We start from the raw sequence: 17,747 nt of genomic DNA, 5'->3' as shown, positions 1-17,747 counted from the left end.
GAGAGCAAACCCGAGCAGCTTGCTTAGCCCGGACCGACAAGGGCGGGGCAATTCCGCCTCCGGCAAAGACATTTGGGAACCACGGCAACAGGCCCCTCCCCCAGAAGATCAGCACGAACAGCCAGCAAACCAAGACCAAGTTTACCGATCAAGGAGAACGGGAGAACTCCAGCGCTAGGGGAATACTGCACATAGAATTCATGGCTTTTTTTTACCATGATTCATTAGTTCATCAAAGTTAATTTTTGTTAACTGTTTTTTAATTTTTCTTTTTCCCTTTTTCAACCAACATCTTATCAATCCCTTTTTAAAAAAAAAAAACTTTATTTTTCATTTTCAGAGTCATATTTTATCCCTTCATAGTAGTTACCCTTATTTTTGGCATATATATATAAGTTGTTCTCTCTTTAAAATTTTGAGATACAGTTTCTTCTAACAGATTAAAATATACCCTAAATCACTAGTGTATGGCTTTGTTCTAGTCTCCTGCCTGATCACATTCTCTCCCTTTTTCCTTTTTTTTTTCTTAAATCTTTTTTCAAACAACTTCTTATCAAGTCCTTTTATAAAATCTTTTATAATTTTCATCTTTAGTCATCTTCCATCCCTTCATTGTATCAACCCTTATTTTATACATATATGTCTTTCTTCCTTTAAAATTTTAGGAGGCACTTTTTTCTAACAGACCAAAATACTCCCAAAATCTAGTTGTGGCACTGATCTATGCACCAGCCTAATCATATTTGATCATATTCTGCTTTTTTTGTATTGGTCTGTTTTTGTTTTTATCTTTTTTTTTCTTTTTTTTTTTTCCTCTTTCTTTTTTCTTTCCCTTTCTTTTCCCCTGGTTTCAGGTCTTTTCTGATGTGTATACAGTATATTTGCTGGGGACGTTGTAAACCTGTTAGCATTCTGTTCTCTCATTCATCTGTTCTCCTCTGGACAAAATGACAAGACGAAAAAAATCACCTCAGCAAAAAGAACAAGAGGTAATACCGTCAGCCAGGGACCTACTCAATATGGACATTAGTACGATGTAGGACCTAGAGTTCAGAATCATGACTTTAAAGATACTAGCTGGGCTTGAAAAAAGCGTGGAAGTTATTAGAGAAACCCTTTCTGGAGAAATAAAAGAATTAAAATCTAACCAAGTCGAAATCAAAAAGGCTATTGATGAGGTGCAATCAAAAATGGGGGCACTAAATGCTAGGATAAATGAGGCAGAAGAGAGAATCAGCGATATAGAAGACCAAATGATGGAAAATAAAGAGACTGAGAAAAAGAGAGAGAAACAACTACAGGATCACGAGGGCAGAATTCGAGAGATAAGTGATACGATAAGAGGAAACAACATTAGAATAATTGGGCTCCCAGAAGAAGAAGAAAGAGAGAGAGGGGCAGAAGGTATATTGGAGGAAATAATAGCAGAGAATTTCCCTAATGTGAGGAAGGAAACAGGCAAAAAAATCCAGGAGGCACAGAGAACCCCTCTCAAAATCAATAATAATAGGTCAACACCCCGACATCTAATAGTGAAACTTACGAGTCTCAGAGACAAAGAGAAAATCCTGAAAGAAGCTAGGGAGAAGAGATATGTAACCTACAATGGTAGAAACATTAGACTGGCAACAGACCTATCCACAGAGACCTGGCAGGCCAGAAAGGACTGGCAAGATATCTTCAGAGCACTAAACAAGAAAAATATGCAGCCAAGAATACTATATCCAGCTAGGCTGTCACTGAAAATAGAAGGAGAGATAAAAAGCTTCCAGAACAAACAAAAACTAAAGGAATTTGCAAACACGAAACCAGCCCTCCAAGAAATATTGAAAGGGGTCCTCTAAGCAAAGAGACAGCCTAAAAGCAGCAAAGATCAGAAAGGAACACAGACAACAAACAGTTAACAGTCACCTTACAGGCAATACAATGGCACTAAATTCATACCTTTCAATAGTTACCCTGAATGTAAATGGGCTAAATGCCCCAATCAAAAGACACAGGCTATCAGATTGGATTAAAAAACAAGACCCATCCATATGCTGTCTGCAAGAGACTCATTTTAGACCCAAAGACACCCCCAGATTGAAAGTGAGGGGGTGGAAAACCATTTACCATGCTAATGGACACCAAAAGAAAGCTGGGGTGGCAATCCTTATATCAGACAAACTAGATTTTAAAACAAAGACTGTAATAAGAGATGAGGAAAGGGCACCTGGGTGGCTCAGATGGTTAAGCCTCTGCCTTCAGCTGAGGTCATGATCCCAGAGTCCTGGGATCGAGTCCCGCATCAGGCTCCCTGCTCCTTGGGAGCCTGCGTCTCCCTCTGCTTCTCTCTCTCTCTCTGTCTCTCATGAATAAATAAATAAAAATCTTAAAAAAAAATAAAGATTTAAAAAAAAAAAAAAGATGAGGAAGGACACTATATCCTACTTAAAGGGTCTATCCAACAAGAAGATCTAACAATTGTAAATATCTATGCCCCGAACATGGGAGCAGCCAATTATATAAGGCAATTAATAACAAAAGCAAAGAAACACATTGACAACAATACAATAATAGTGGGGGACTTTAACACCCCCTGACTGAAAGGGACAGATCATCTAAGCAAAAGATCAACAAGGAAATAAAGACTTTAAATGACACACTGGACCAAATGGACTTCACAGACATATTCAGAACATTCCATCCCAAAGCAACGGAATACACATTCTTCTCTAGTGCCCATGGAACATTCTCCAGAATTGATCACACCCTAGGTCACAAATCAGGCCTCAACCGGTACCAAAAGATTGGGATCATTCCCTGCATATTTTCAGACCACAGTGCTTTGAAACCAGAACTCAATCACAAGAGGAAAGTCGGAAAGAACTCAAATACATGGAGGTTAAAGAGCATCCTACTAAAGAATGAATGGGTCAACCAGGAAATTAAAGAAGAATTAAAAAAAATTCATGGAAACCAATGAAAATGGAAACACAACTGTTCAAAATCTTTGGGATACAGCAAAGGCAGTCCTGAGAGGAAAGTATATAGCAATACAAGCCTTTCTCAAGAAACAAGAAAGGTCTCAAATACACAACCTAACCCTACACCTAAAGGAGCTGGAGAAAGAACAGCAAATAAAGCCTAAACCCAGCAGGAGAAGAGAAATAATAAAGATCAGAGCAGAAATCAATGAACTAGAAACCAAAAGAACAGTAGAACAGATCAACGAAACTAGGAGCTGGTTCTTTGAAAGAATTAACAAGATGGATAAACCCCTGGCCAGACTGATCAAAAAGAAAAGAGAAATGACCCAAATCAACAAAATCATGAATGAAAGAGGAGAGATCACAACCAACAACAAAGAAATACAAACAATTATAAGAACATACTATGAGCAACTCTATGCCAGCAAATTAGATAACCTGGAAGAAATGGGTGCATTCCTAGAGATGTATCAACTACCAAAATGGAACCAGGAAGAAATGGAAAACCTGAACAGACCTATAACCACTAAGGAAATTCTCCCAAGAAACAAAAGCCCAGGGACAGATGGCTTCCCAGGGGAATTCTATCAGACATTTAAAGAAAAATTAATACCTATTCTCCTGAAACTGTTCCAAAAAATAGAAATGGAAGGAACACTTCCGAACTCATTTTATGAGGCCAGCATTACCTTGATCCCAAAACCAGACAAAGACCTCACCAAAAAGGAGAATTACAGACCAATATCCTTGATGAACATGGATGCAAAAATTCTCACCAAAATACTAGCCAATAGGATCCAACAGTACATTAAAAGGATTATTCACCACGACCAAGTGGGATTTATCCCTGGGCTGCAAGGCTGGTTCAACACCCGCAAATCAATCAACGTGATACAATACATTAACAAAAGAAAGAACAAGAATCATATGATCCTCTCCATAGATGCAGAAAAAGCATTTGACAAAGTACAGCATCCTTTCTTGATCAAAACTCTTCAGAGTATAGGGTTAGAGGATACATACCTCAATATCATAAAAGCCATCTATGAAAAACCTACAGCGAATATCATTCTCAATGGGGAAAGGCTGAGAGCTTTTCCCCTAAGGTCAGGAACGTGGCAGGGATGTCCACTCTCACCATTGCTATTCAACATAGTATTAGAAGTCCTAGCCACAGCAACCAGAAAACAAAAAGAAATCAAAGGCATCCAAATCGGCAAAGAGGAAGTCAAACTCTCACTCTTTGCAAATGATATGATACTTTATGTGGAAAACCCAAAAGACTCCACCCCAAAACTGCTAGAACTCATACAGGAATTCAGTCAAATAGCAGGATATAAAATCAATGCACAGAAATCAGTGGCATTCCTATACACCAACAACAAGACAGAAGAGAGACAAATCAAGGAGTCGATCCCATTTACAATTGCACCCAAAACCATTAGATACCTAGGAATAAATTTAACCAAAGAGGCAAAGGATCTGTACTCAGAAAACTATAAAATACTCAGGAAAGAAATTGAAGAAGACACAAAGAAATGGAAAAATGTTCCATGCTCATGGACTGGGAGAACCAACATTGTGAAGATATCAATGCTACCTAGAGCAATCTACACATTCAATGAAATCCCCATCAAAATACCATCCACTTTTTTCAAAGAAATGGAACAAGTAATCCTAAAATTTGTATGGAACCAGAAGAGACCCCGAATAGCCAGAGGAATATTGAAAAAGAAAAGCAAAGCTGGCGGCATCACAATTCCGGACTTCCAGCTCTATTACAAAGCTGTCATCATCAAGACAGTATGGTCCTGGCACAAAAATAGACACAAAGATCAATGGAATAGAATCGAGAGCCCAGAAACGGACCCTCAACTCTATGGTCAACTTATCTTTGACAAAGCAGGAAAGAATGTCCAATGGAAAAAAGACAGTCTCTTCAACAAATGGTGTTGGGAAAATTGGACAGCCACATGCAGAAGAATGAAACTGGACCATTTCCTTACACCACACACAAAAATAGACTCCAAATGGTTGAAAGAACTAAACGTGAGACAGGAGTGCATCAAAATCCTAAAGGAGAACACAGGTAGCAACCTCTTCGACCTCAGCCACAGCAACTTCTTCCTAGAAACATCGCCAAAGGCACGGGAAGCCAGGGCAAAAATGAACTATTGGGATTTCATCAAGATAAAAAGCTTTTGCACAGCCAAAGAAACAGTCCACAAAACCAAAAGACAACCGACAGATTGGGAGAAAATATTTGCAAATGACATATCAGATAAAGGGCTAGTATCCAAAACCTATAAAGAACTTATCAAACTCAACACCCAAAGAACAAATAATCCAATCAAGCAATGGGCAGAAGACATGAACAGACATTTTTCCAAAGAAGACATCCAAATGGCCAACAGGCACATGAAAAAGTGCTCAACATCGCTCAGCATCAGGGAAATCCAAATCAAAACCTCAATGAGATACCACCTCACACCCGTCAGAATGGCTAAAATTAACAAGTCAGGGAACGATAGATGTTGGCGGGGATGTGGAGAAAGGGGAACCCTCCTACACTGTTGGTGGGAATGCAAACTGGTGCAACCACTCTGGAAAACAGTATGGAGGTTCCTCAAACAGTTGAAATTAGAGCTACCATTCGATCCAGCAATTGCACTACTGGGTATTTACCACAAAGATACAAATGTAGGGACCCGAAGGGGTACGTGCACCCCAATGTTTATAGCAGCAATGTCCACAACAGCCAAACTGTGGAAAGAGCCAAGATGTCCACCGACAGATGAATGGATAAAGAAGATGTGGTATATATACACAATGGAAGATTATGCAGCCATCAAAAGGAATGAGATCTTGCCATTTGCAACGACATGGATGGAACTGGAGGGTGTTATACTTAGTGAAATAAGTCAATCAGAGAAAGACATGTATCATATGACCTCACTGATATGAGGAATTCTTAATCTCAGGAAACAAACTGAGTGTTACTGGAGTGGTTGGGGGTGGGAGGGAGGGGTGGCTGGGTGATAGACATTGGGGAGGGTATGTGCTACGGTGAGCGCTGTGAATTGTACAAGACTGTTGAATCACAGATCTGTACTTCTGAAACAAATAACACAACATATTTTAAGAAAAAAGAAAAAGAAGAAGATAACAGGAGAGGAAAAATGAAGGGGAGTAAGTCAGAGGGGGAGACGAACCATGAGAGATGATGGACTCTGAAAAACAAACTGAGGGTTCTAGAGGGGAGGAGGGTAGGGGGATGGGTTAGCCTGGTGATGGGTATTAAAGAGGGCACATTCTGCATGGAGCACTGGGTGTTATGAACAAACAATGAATCATGGAACACTACATCAAAAACTAATGATGTAATATATGGTGATTAACATAATAAAAAATTTAAAAAAAATAAAATAAAAACAAAATTAGTAAAATCAATCATATCTACACTAATTAAGAGATCCAGAGATTCACAAAATAAAAAGATACAAAATATGACATCATATACATAAAAGAGGAATGAGTAAAGTGCTTTCTAAATGTGTCTGAACTTAACAGATCAACTTCATAGACTACATAACTTAAAATGTTGTATAGGAATCTCATGATAACTACAAACCCAAAGCCTATTATAAATACACAAAAAATAAAACTACAACATAATACTACAGAAAGCCATCAGTCACAATAAAAGAGAAGGGAACATGGCAGAACTACAGAAACTACAAAACAATGAAATGGTGGTGAAGTCTGCACCTATCAGTAATTACTTCAAATGTAAATGTCTAAATGCTCCAATCAAAAGACATAGGGTGACTGGATAAAAAACAAGACCCATCTACATGCAGCCTAAAGGAGACTCACTTTATACCTACAGACACACGGAGACTTTTAAGTGAAGGGGTGGAAAAAGGTATTTCATGCAAATGGAAGCAAAAAAAACCAAAAACTGGGAAGCATGACATGTATCAGGGCAAACAGATTTTGAAACAAAGACTGTAATAAAAGACGAAGAAGGCATTACATAATAGTAATGGGATCAATCCAACAAGAGAGTAGAATAATGGCAATTATCTGTGTACCCAACACTGGAACATCTAAATATGCAAAACAAGTATTAGCAGATCTCAAGGGAGAAAGTGACAGTAAAACAATAACACTAAGGGATTTTACCCCTCCCCCACTTATATCAATGATCATCCACACAGAAAATCAGTAAGAAAATGGCAGCTTCCAACCAGAAGGATTTATTAACACATCTACATACAACATTCCTTCCAAAACCAACTGAAGACATTCTTTTCAACAGCAAATGGAATGTTCCCAGGATAAATCATATGTTAGGCCAAAAACAAGTCTCAATAAATGTCAGAGAATAAAATCCTATCAAGCACCCTTTCCTACCATAAGGCTATCAAACTGGAAATCAATTACAAGGGAAAAAAAACTAGGAAAAACAGGAACACATGGAGGCCAAACAATATGCTACTTACTAAACCAAAGGGTCAACATAGAAATCAAAGAGGAACTGAAAAAATCCTTGGAAACAATTGAAAATGGAAACCCAATGGCTGAAAATCTTTGGGACACAGCAAAAAGCCTACCTCAACTAAAAAGTTCCACCTTATAACCTAACGGACCTAGGAAAAGAACTAAGCTCAAAGATCATACAAGGAAAAAAATAATAAAGATCAGAGTGGAAAGAAAAACCAAAAAAAAAAAAAAAAAAAAGTCAAGAGCTACTTCTTTGAAACCATAAACAAAATCAACCTTTAGCCAGACTAATCAAGAAAAAAAAGTCAAAAAATTTTAGAGATACTTGTGACTACTATGAAAAATTATATGCCACCAAACTAGACAACCTGGAAGAAATATATACATTCCAAAAAACATACAAGACTGAATCAGGAAGAAACAGAAAATGTGAACAGATTATTTACTAGTAACAAAACTAAGTAATCCAAAAGCCCCCAACAAACAAAATCCAGGACCAGGCAGTTTCACAAGAGAATTCTGAGTTATTTAGAGGTCTATCCAGAAAAACAGAAAAGGAAGGAAAACTTCCAAATTCCAAATTCATTCCACAAGGCCAGCATTACCCTGATAGCAAAATTAGACAAGAACACTACAAAAAAGAAAGTTATAGGCCAATATCCCTGATGAACACAGATGCAAAAATCCTCAAAACATTAGCAAACCAAATTCAACAATACATTAAAATAATCACAACAACTGAGTGGGACTTATTCCAGGGATGCAAGACTGGTTCAACATTTGCAAATCAATGTGATATATCACATTAACAAAACCTGGGATAAAAACCGTATGATCATTTCAGTAATTGCAGAAAGAGCACTTGATAAAATTCAACATCCGTTCATGATAAGAATTCCCAATAAAGTGGGTTTAGAGGGAACACACTCAACATAATAAAGACCATACATGACAAACCCACAGGTAACATCATAATGGTGAAAAACTAAAAGATTTTCCCCTAAGACTGAGACAAAGATGTCCACTCTGACCACTTTTATTCAACAGAGCACTAAGTTCTAGCCACAGAAACCAGACAAGAAAAAATAAATAAAAGGCAACCAAATTGGGTAAGGAAAAAGTCAAACCATCAATAATGAAAGAGAATATGATACTATGTATAGGAAAACTTAAAGACGCCACCAAAAAACTAAACTAATAAACTCAGTGAAGTTGCAAGATATAAAATCAACACATGGAAATCTGGTATATCTCTGTATACTAATAACAAAGTAGCAGAAAGAGAAATTAAGAAAACAGTCCCATTTACAAGTGCATCAAATGAATAAAATACCTAGGAATATATTTAGCAAAGAAGGTGAAAGATGCCGTACTCTTAAAACTGTAAGACAATGAAGAAAAAGGGAAGGTGACACAAATGGAAAGATATTCCATGCTTACGTAGTAAAATCAATAGCATTAAAATGTCCACAGTACCCAAAACAATCTACAGATTCAATGCATCCCTATCAAAATACTGGTAGTATTCTTCACAGAACTAGAGCAAATAATACCAAAATACGTATAAAGCCACAAAAGACCTTGAACAGCCAAAGCAATCTGGAGAAAGCAGCTTGTCACCCTACCATTCAAAGCTCTTCACACATCTGTCTCCAAACCACTTCTTGATTTCCTAAATCCAACAAATGATCAGCAAAGCTAATGTAACCACTGACCCCAGAATCCTCTTCATCATCTTCAAGCTTTTCTTCCACTCAGAATGTCCTATTCCTGCCACTTATCCAAATTTTACCTACTCTTCACAATCCCGCACAAGTCCCAATCACTCACGAATCTCATCTGACGCTACCTCTACACTCAGTTATTTTTCCTCGAATTGTATATAACATTTCCTATCAGCAAAAAATTACACATTATTTTATGCACTTAAAACTGTTCATCTGTGTACATATTTTCTCCCAACTGGCCAACAGTATAACCTCAGAGTTGGAGAACGTTTTTAATATACTATAGCCATAAAGTACCAGGCACAATGCTACTCAATACTAAATAAACAAAAAATGTAACAAAACCAAATGTGATTACAAAAGAGACCAATTTCAACAGCTGGGAAGCTCTTTCAGTATAAATAAATTCAGCATGTTAAAAATAATTTCTTCCATAAAAAAGCCATCTAAAGTACAAAGCCCTTCAAGACCATAACAAATCCTATTCTCTGAATATTCTCCAAACTAAGTAGATAAGCATCATTGCTAGATTTCAAACCTGGTGACTGCCACCAGGCCCTGTTGCACATACCTTCCATTATGCCGAGTAACTGTGTGAATGACTATGTTGGTTACTGGTGATCAATTACCTCTAAGCCAATACAGAATTGTATCCTCTCAAATTTAGTGCTATCATATTCAATGATTGTACACACAATCTTACAATGCAGGCATTACTATCTCCAGTTTATAATTAAAAAGGAGAAACCTGGGTAGAAATGTGAGCTGAGCTTTAGAGATCACACAGCTAGTTAAATGACATAGCTAGACCAGAATATAATTTTCTCTAAAATAGGATACATTTTTTTACTAGGTATTCAGTGTCAGCCCCCCAGGACCGATTGTATTTTGCTCATAAGACAAACAAAAGGGTAAGCCTCTTACTGAATAATTATATGCCACCAAACTAGACAACCTAGAATACATGGCTACATTTCTAGAAACATACTACCTACCAAGACTGAATCATGAAGAAATCGAAAATCTGAACAGATCGATTTCTAGTGAGGAAATTCTTGTTAGTAATCAAAAACTTCCCAACAAACAAAAGTCAGGACCAGACACCTTCACTGGTGAACTCTACCACACATTTAAAGAAAAATTACTACCAATGCTTCTCAAAGTCTTCCAAAACAATAAGATAAGGGACATTTCCAAACTCATTTTACAAGGCCAGCATTACAGCATATTAAAATCAGACAAGGACACAACAGAAAAGAGAATCAAAGGCCAATTTCCATGAGAAACATATAAGTAAAAATTTTCAACAGAATATTAAACCAAATTCAACAATATATTAAAAGGATCATACACATGATTTAGGATTTATTCTACAGAGATGTAGAGATGTTTCCACATCCACATATCAATGTGATACAACACATTAACAAAATCAAGGGCAAAAATCATACGATCATCTCAACAGATGCAGAAAAAGCACGTGATAAAATTCAACACAACTGTTAATGATAAAAACTCTCCAAACAGGTTCAGAAGGAATGTACTCACAATAGTAAAGGCCACATATGACAAGCCCATAGCTAGTATCATATGCAACAATGAAAAGCTGAAAGTGTTTCCCCTAAGATCAGGAACAAGACAAGGATGCCCATTCTTTCCACTTCCATTATTCAATATGGTATTGAAAATCCTTACCAGAGCAATTAATTAAGCAAGGAAAGCAAATAAAAGCCATCCAAATTGGAAAGGAAGAAGGAAAACCGTTGCCTATTTTCAGATGATGCTACATACAGGAAAACACTAAAAACTAAAAAAAAAAAAAAAAAAAAAGTTAGAACTCATAAATGAATTCAGTAAAGTTGCAGAATAAAAAATCAATATGCCAAAATCTGTTGCAATATCTATATACTAATAAACTATCAAAAAGAAAAAAATGAAACAATACCACTTACAAACGCATCCAAAAGAACAAAACACTGAGGAATAGATTTAACTAAGAAGGTGAAAGATCTCTACTCTGAAAACTATGAGACATTGATGAAAAAAACTGAAAACTCAAATATATGGAAAAATATTCCAGACTCAGGGATTGGAAGAATTAAAATTGTTAAAATGGCCACACTATTCATAAAGCAATCTACAGATTCAATGCAATTTCTATCAAAATTTCAACAGCAGGGCGCCTGGGTGGCTCAGTCATTAAGCGGCTGCCTTCGGCTCAGGTCATGATCCCAGGGTCCTGGGATCGAGCTCCGCATCGGGCTCCCTGCTCAGTGGGAAGCCTGCTTCTCCCTCTCCCACTCCCCCTGCTTGTGTTCCCTCTCTCGTTGTCTCTCTGTCAAATAAATAAATAAAATCTTAAAAAAAAAAATTCCAACGGCATTTTTCACAGAAATAGAACAACCCTAAAGTTTGTATGGAACCATAAGACCCTGAATAGCCAAAGCCATCTTGAGAAAGCAGCAGCATCACTCTTTGATTTCAATCTATATTACAAAGCTATGCTCATCAAAATAGTATGGTATTGGCCTAATAACAGACACAAAGATCAATCCAACAGAATAGCGAGCTGAGGGATAAACCCACACATATATGGTCAATTAAAGGAGCCAGGAATATACAATGGGAAGAGAGCCTGTACAATAAATGGTGTTGGGGAAATTGGACTACTTACACCATACACAAAAAAAAACTCGAATGGATTCAAGACTTGAACTTAAGACTGGAAACCATAAAACTCCTAGAGGACAAGAGGGAGTAAGCTGCTTGGTATCAGTCTTGGTGATCATTTTTTGGATTTGACACCAAAAGCAAAGGCAACAAAAGCAAAAATCAGTAAGTAAGACTACATCAAACTAAAAAGGTTCTACACAGCAAAAGAAACCCATCAACAAAATGAAAAGGCAACCTACTAAAGGGGAAAAAACATTAACAAATCACATTCCTCATAAGGTGTTTAACATCTAAAATAGATTAAAAAACTCAAAGAACTCAAGAAAAAACAATCCAATTAAAAAATGGGCAGAGGCTCTGAATAGTTTCCCAAAGACATACAGATGACCAACATGTACATGAAAAGATGCTCAACCTCACTCATCATCAGGGATATGCAAATCAAAACCATAACGGGACATCACCTTACACCTGTTAGGATGGCTATTACCAAAAAGTCAAAAAAGTAAGTATTGGAAAAGATATGGAGATAAAGCAAGCCCTTGATGAGAATGTCAACTGGTACAAAACAATATGGAGGTTCCTCAAAAAATTAAATGAGCCATATTGATCCAGCAATTCCACTTCTGTGTATTTATCTGAGGGAAATGAGAACACTACCTTGAAGAGATATATGCACCCCCCCCCAATCCATGTTCATTGCAGCATTATTTACAATAACTAAGACACGGAAACAATCTAAGTATCCGTCAATGGAAGAATGAATAAAGAAAATGTGGTGTGTACACACGTATACACACACACACACACACACACACACACAATTATTCAGCCGTGGAAAAAGAAGAAAATCTTGCCATTTGCAACAATATGAGTGGACCTTCAGGGCATTATACTAAGGGAAATAAGTCCCAGAAAAATACTGTATGATCCCACTTTTACACAGAATAAAAAAATATGAACTCACAGATACAAAGAACAGACTGATGTTTGGAAGGGTGGTGGGTGGGTGGGGCAAGTAAAACGAGTGAAGGGGGTTGTTAAAAGAAACTTTCAGTTATAAAGTCAGTCATGAGGATAAAATGTACAGCACAGTGACTACACTTTATACTGTACTGTATATCTGAAAATTGCTAAGAGTCATTACAAGAAAACCAACTTGTAATTATGTTAAAAAAAAAAAAAAGCCTCTTACTTGTCAGGTAGCAATTCTGCAATGAAGTTTTCTACTGACACAGCAGTCTGCTTTTCATGGATCACTCCAGTTCGACGCAAGCTGTCTATCCGTTCCTGGGCACCCTGAATGACAACCATGTAGGTTAGAAACCATTTCTAATTATTCAGTATTAAATATACTAATATGGTTATACAAGTAATAAATATATTTACACACGAACACCTATATACCCATTGTAAACATTCGAACAGTGCAGAAGTATAAAGAGTAAACAGTGCAAAAGTCCAATCATGTTCCCCTCAGTATTAACAGTTTATAGAGCATATTCCAAGTTATTCCCACATACACTATTATTTTGGTTGCTACTACGAAATGGATTTTTTTTATATTAATGTTCTACTTGGTTATTACTAATAAAATGAAACTATGTACTTCTTAATGTTGATCTGCCAAGGGGATATCTTACTGATAAAAATCTTTTTTCAGTCCTAGTAGTTTTTAATTAATATTTCCTTGAGGTATCTAGGTAGGCAATCGTATCAAAGTGAATGTTTTTTTCCTCTTGCTTCTGACTTCATTTAAATATAGCCTTAAAATATGCACCAAAATGGCAGCTGATTTATATTTAACTGCAAATGTATACATTGCACCAAAACTTATTTACCATTTATGCAACAAAACTGAGGGGCTGAGAACACTGTATAGATAACTCAAAATCATCAATACATTTCTTATGGTAGAAAACTACAAGTTTTTAGTAAAGTTGCTATTTACTACTTTATCTGAATCACTTCATAAACAGTGATCATAAGAGAAGTGACAGTAAGTGTTCAAAAAGCAAGACAAAATGCATTCTGTTTTTGAATAAAACTACCATGGATAATACATTAGCGTACTTTTCCTATGGACAGCAGAGAGAAGTAGTGAATGAGAAAAAGTGGTCAATTCTCATCAAATGAAAAATTTAAAAGCTAGGACACTTCTAAAGACAACTAGACTTACTTCAGAGACAACAGAAATAAAGAAGAGAAGGTGACCAGTGCATGAAAATGGGTAAACCAATTTAAGACACTGGCTTATAAAAGATTAAGGATGAAAGAAGGTATGCATTAAGCTATACTAATATCGACTGTATTTTTGCTCATTCTTATCTCTCTAGTACCACGCACAACTGTCTAACCCTAGAGACATTCAGTAAGAAAATACTACATGAAAAAACGAAGAAGGGAAGAAATAAGGGCCTTCTTAAAAATTTTTATTACTCATGTTAAGAATCTGAATGATGTAAATCTACTGACAGTGAATGAGGAGGCAGCTGATGAATTTGAAAGAAAACGTAACAGGTAAGATGTTATACTGGATAATGTAAATTTGCCTAAATCATTTTCCTCCCAAGAGGAAATCAGTTATGGTTGAATTTTGATTATGAGTAAGTTTAAATAAATGTTAATTCAGTAAAAACTATTAGGGAGTTAGTGGGATATTTAAGAGATTCATCCCTAACTCTTTGAAGATATCTAAGCTAAGCACTACAACAAAATATTCCTAGATTTGTTTCCAGGAAACTAAGTTGGTTCATTTTTTTACTATACTACAACATAGGACCTTATATTTCATAAGGAAAACGAAGAGGGGGTTATAATGTGCCTCTTCTCCTCTGATGTTAATTAAGTGTGGCATCTTTTGGAATCACAAAAATAGACACTTTAAGATCAGCCCCTACCAATGTTTTGAGAATAAAATTTTAACTTTATTTTCAGAAGTGTAAGGAATCAAGAATCAGGTAGTTTTGAGGCCACACTGAAGTAATTATCTCAAACAGAAGATACAGAAAGGCCCCCAGAGCTTATCCTGTACTCTAAGAGTTTATACTAAGCGATTTGGTTTAATCAAAATTCCATGCTTCTTCTTACCTGCATATAAATATTACCTACATCTTTGGTAAAGTAAGTTGTTTTTTTTAAGATTTTATTTATTTATTTGAGAGAGAGAGCACGAGAGGGAAGAGGGTCAGAGGGAGAAGCAGACCCCCTGCTGAGCAGGAAGCCCGATGTGGGACTCACTCCTGGGACTCCAGGATCATGACCTGAGCCGAAGGCAGTCGCTCAACCAACTGAGCCACCCAGGCGCCCAAAGTAAGTTATAAATCAGTGGTCATAACTATGACTGGCTCTGCAATGAAATTAATGGTTGGCACATAAGTTTCAGAAGCTCCCTAATGTTACTTATGGCAGATTTATTTCTTTAAACCTAAGTTTTCCTTCAGTCATTTACTTCAAATAAAGTCTGATGGGGAGTAAAACATCTGGGTTCAAATTTTAATATTCTAGGATTCTACATTACTTTTCTTCTCATTAGCTCCCTCTACTGCTTCTGAAAAAAACAGCTGATAAATTTGTAAATGATTTTCCCATGCATGCATCAGTTTCAGTGAATTTTGATTTTAAGCTTTTATTAAAAATTATAGAAAAGAAACCCAAATATTTGAATTTGAAGGGCAAAAACCAACAGCAAAAATGAATCTGTCAAACACTAATAAAACCACCACATAAACTGAAGTATTAATATTACCTAGAAGATGAGGTTTTTCTTTTAGAAAAAAATCTCAATCAGCCTTTTAAGAACAGCACCTAATGATTTTAAGTATCTTCTATGTAATAATATTTAATGTAACAAAATATTTAAGACACGTTTTAAAAACCATGAAAATTTTGAGTTATATTCCAAATATCACATGGTGATTTATCCTCAAAAATTAATGACCTATCAACTGACAACTCTGTCTGGTCCCTTTTCAGTTTTGATGGGAACAAACAACTGGAAACCACATGACTTGCAAAAGGGTTTTACCCAGTCATTATGTTATTTGTATTCCCAACATCAAAAACAATTTTGAATTGTCCCTTCAGATGACACTCAGGAGTCTTTTATATTCGGAGGCAGTGTATCACATGACTATTTGGTGGGTAAGAGGTATGTTTCATTTCCCAAAGGGAGAGAATAGGGCTTCCTAAGAGGGAGATGGGAAAGGAGAACAAGTTGCCTTAATCACAGGTACATATTCAGGCAGAAAATTTTTAGGCAAGAGTATACATATGGAAGCTGAAGAAGCTGGGTTCCCTAAAACTCTCTGGGTCTCCTTAGATCTTGTAAAATCTTTGTGTATCAACAGAGGTTCTTCTAGACCTGTTTGAAGACCACTGTTTGATTGTGGAGGTTCGATCAAGGTACTGTAACAGGTGGGTCGCTGGAGTGCTATTAAGTGAAAAATCTTTATTCTTCTAGTGAAACTGATAGGGTGTTAAACCAAAATTGAAAGCAGATCCTACAATGAAAATGTTTTCTGTATTAGACTGCTAACTTGAGGAAATAAATGATTAATTTTAAAAACATACCCTTACACTTTTAATTCTGATGTTTACAGTTTAGACATTTTGATAAAACTGCTAGATATTCATTCTAAAGGACATCTAAGAGTTCACATCTGTGAACCAAACCAAAATTCCTGCTCTTAAGGACCTTAATTCTTGTGGGAAAACACTATAAAACACAATGACAGAGTGTAGGAGAAGGTGCTGAGTACTACAGGAAAGAAAACAGAGGCACAGAAGGGTGATCTTGGTACACAAATGTGGAATGCAGTACTAAACAGGCAGTCAGGACAGGGCGCGCCGTGCAAGGAAGATTGAAGACTTAAAGAAGGTTTAAGAGAGCCAACCAAGTACACATTTGAGGGAGAATGTCCCCGAGAGAAGAAAGAGCTAGTGCAAAGGCTAAGCGAAGGCATGCCAGTCAAGCAGGAAGAGCTAGAAGGGAGCCAACGTGCCTGGCGCAAGTGAGCAAGGGGAAGACCAGCCGGAGAGGCAGCCAGACAGGGAACAAGCGCCATGTCAGCCAGACTGTGTGGGGCCGTGGAAGCCACCGTCAGGAATGTGGGTTTACAACGGGTAAAATATAAAGTGCTGAAACACAAGTGACACGCTCTGACCTGTGACCTGAAAGGATCACCTGGCTACTCCATTCAGAAGGACCTAGAGGGCCATAAGGTTACCCTATCAGACAACCCTAAAATCGGAGGGCCTAGTAGAAGGCAATGGCAAGGTTCCACCAAGACAGTGCAGTGGCGGTGGGCATGTGAGAAGCAGTCAGATGCTGGACACACTGTGAACAAGTGTGGAGGACAAACAAGATTTCTTAATGAACTGGACATAGGTAAAGAGAGGAGTCAAGGGTGACTCCAAGGTTTCTCACCTGAGAAAACGGAAGGAGAGTTCTGCCATCAATGAACGTAGATGGACAAGGCCAGAGGAGCAGGCTTGGAGGAAATTAAAGTAGATGGATGCTAAACATGGTTAAGTTTGAGCCATTCAAGTTAAGGGGTTGAGAAGGCAACTTTTACATAAATCTAGTTGACATGAGAGGCCTGTGCTGGAGATAGAAACTTGAAACTGTCCAGACACAGATGGTATTTAAAGCCACCAGACACTATCAACTCACGAGGGAGGCAATGTAAGGACAAGATCATTAGGGGGAACCAGCAAAGGAGGCACAGGGGAGTGAGCAAACAGTGAAGCAAGGAAAAAAACAAAAGTATGGCACTTCAGAAGTCAAGTGAAAGACACATTAAAGAATAATAACTGTCTCAAAAGCCAGTGACAAGCAAAACAAGATGGGAAACACTGCTGGCCTGCACAG

The 17,747-nt window shown here is 37.2% G+C and overlaps 1 protein-coding gene across 4 annotated transcripts in view; it reads right to left on the bottom strand.

Moving 5' to 3' along the window:
* The window catches only part of PRRC1 (proline rich coiled-coil 1), a 54,204-nt gene that overhangs the window by 20,191 nt on the left and 16,266 nt on the right, over positions 1-17,747 (bottom strand). For all 4 annotated transcript variants that reach the window (XM_025860900.2, XM_073878613.1, XM_025860901.2 and 1 more), the window contains exon 7: positions 13,071-13,174. In XM_025860900.2, coding sequence (XP_025716685.1) covers positions 13,071-13,174 — 104 coding nt within the window. The remainder of the gene's footprint in view (positions 1-13,070; positions 13,175-17,747) is intronic.

The sequence above is a fragment of the Callorhinus ursinus genome, unplaced genomic scaffold (genome assembly GCF_003265705.2).
Source record: "Callorhinus ursinus isolate GAN/ISIS: 27379988/994484 unplaced genomic scaffold, GSC_fseal_2.0 scaffold30, whole genome shotgun sequence".
NCBI lineage: Eukaryota > Metazoa > Chordata > Mammalia > Carnivora > Otariidae > Callorhinus > Callorhinus ursinus.
The sequence above is the reverse complement of the archived record's forward strand: the minus strand, read 5'-3'. Positions and strand labels throughout refer to the sequence as shown.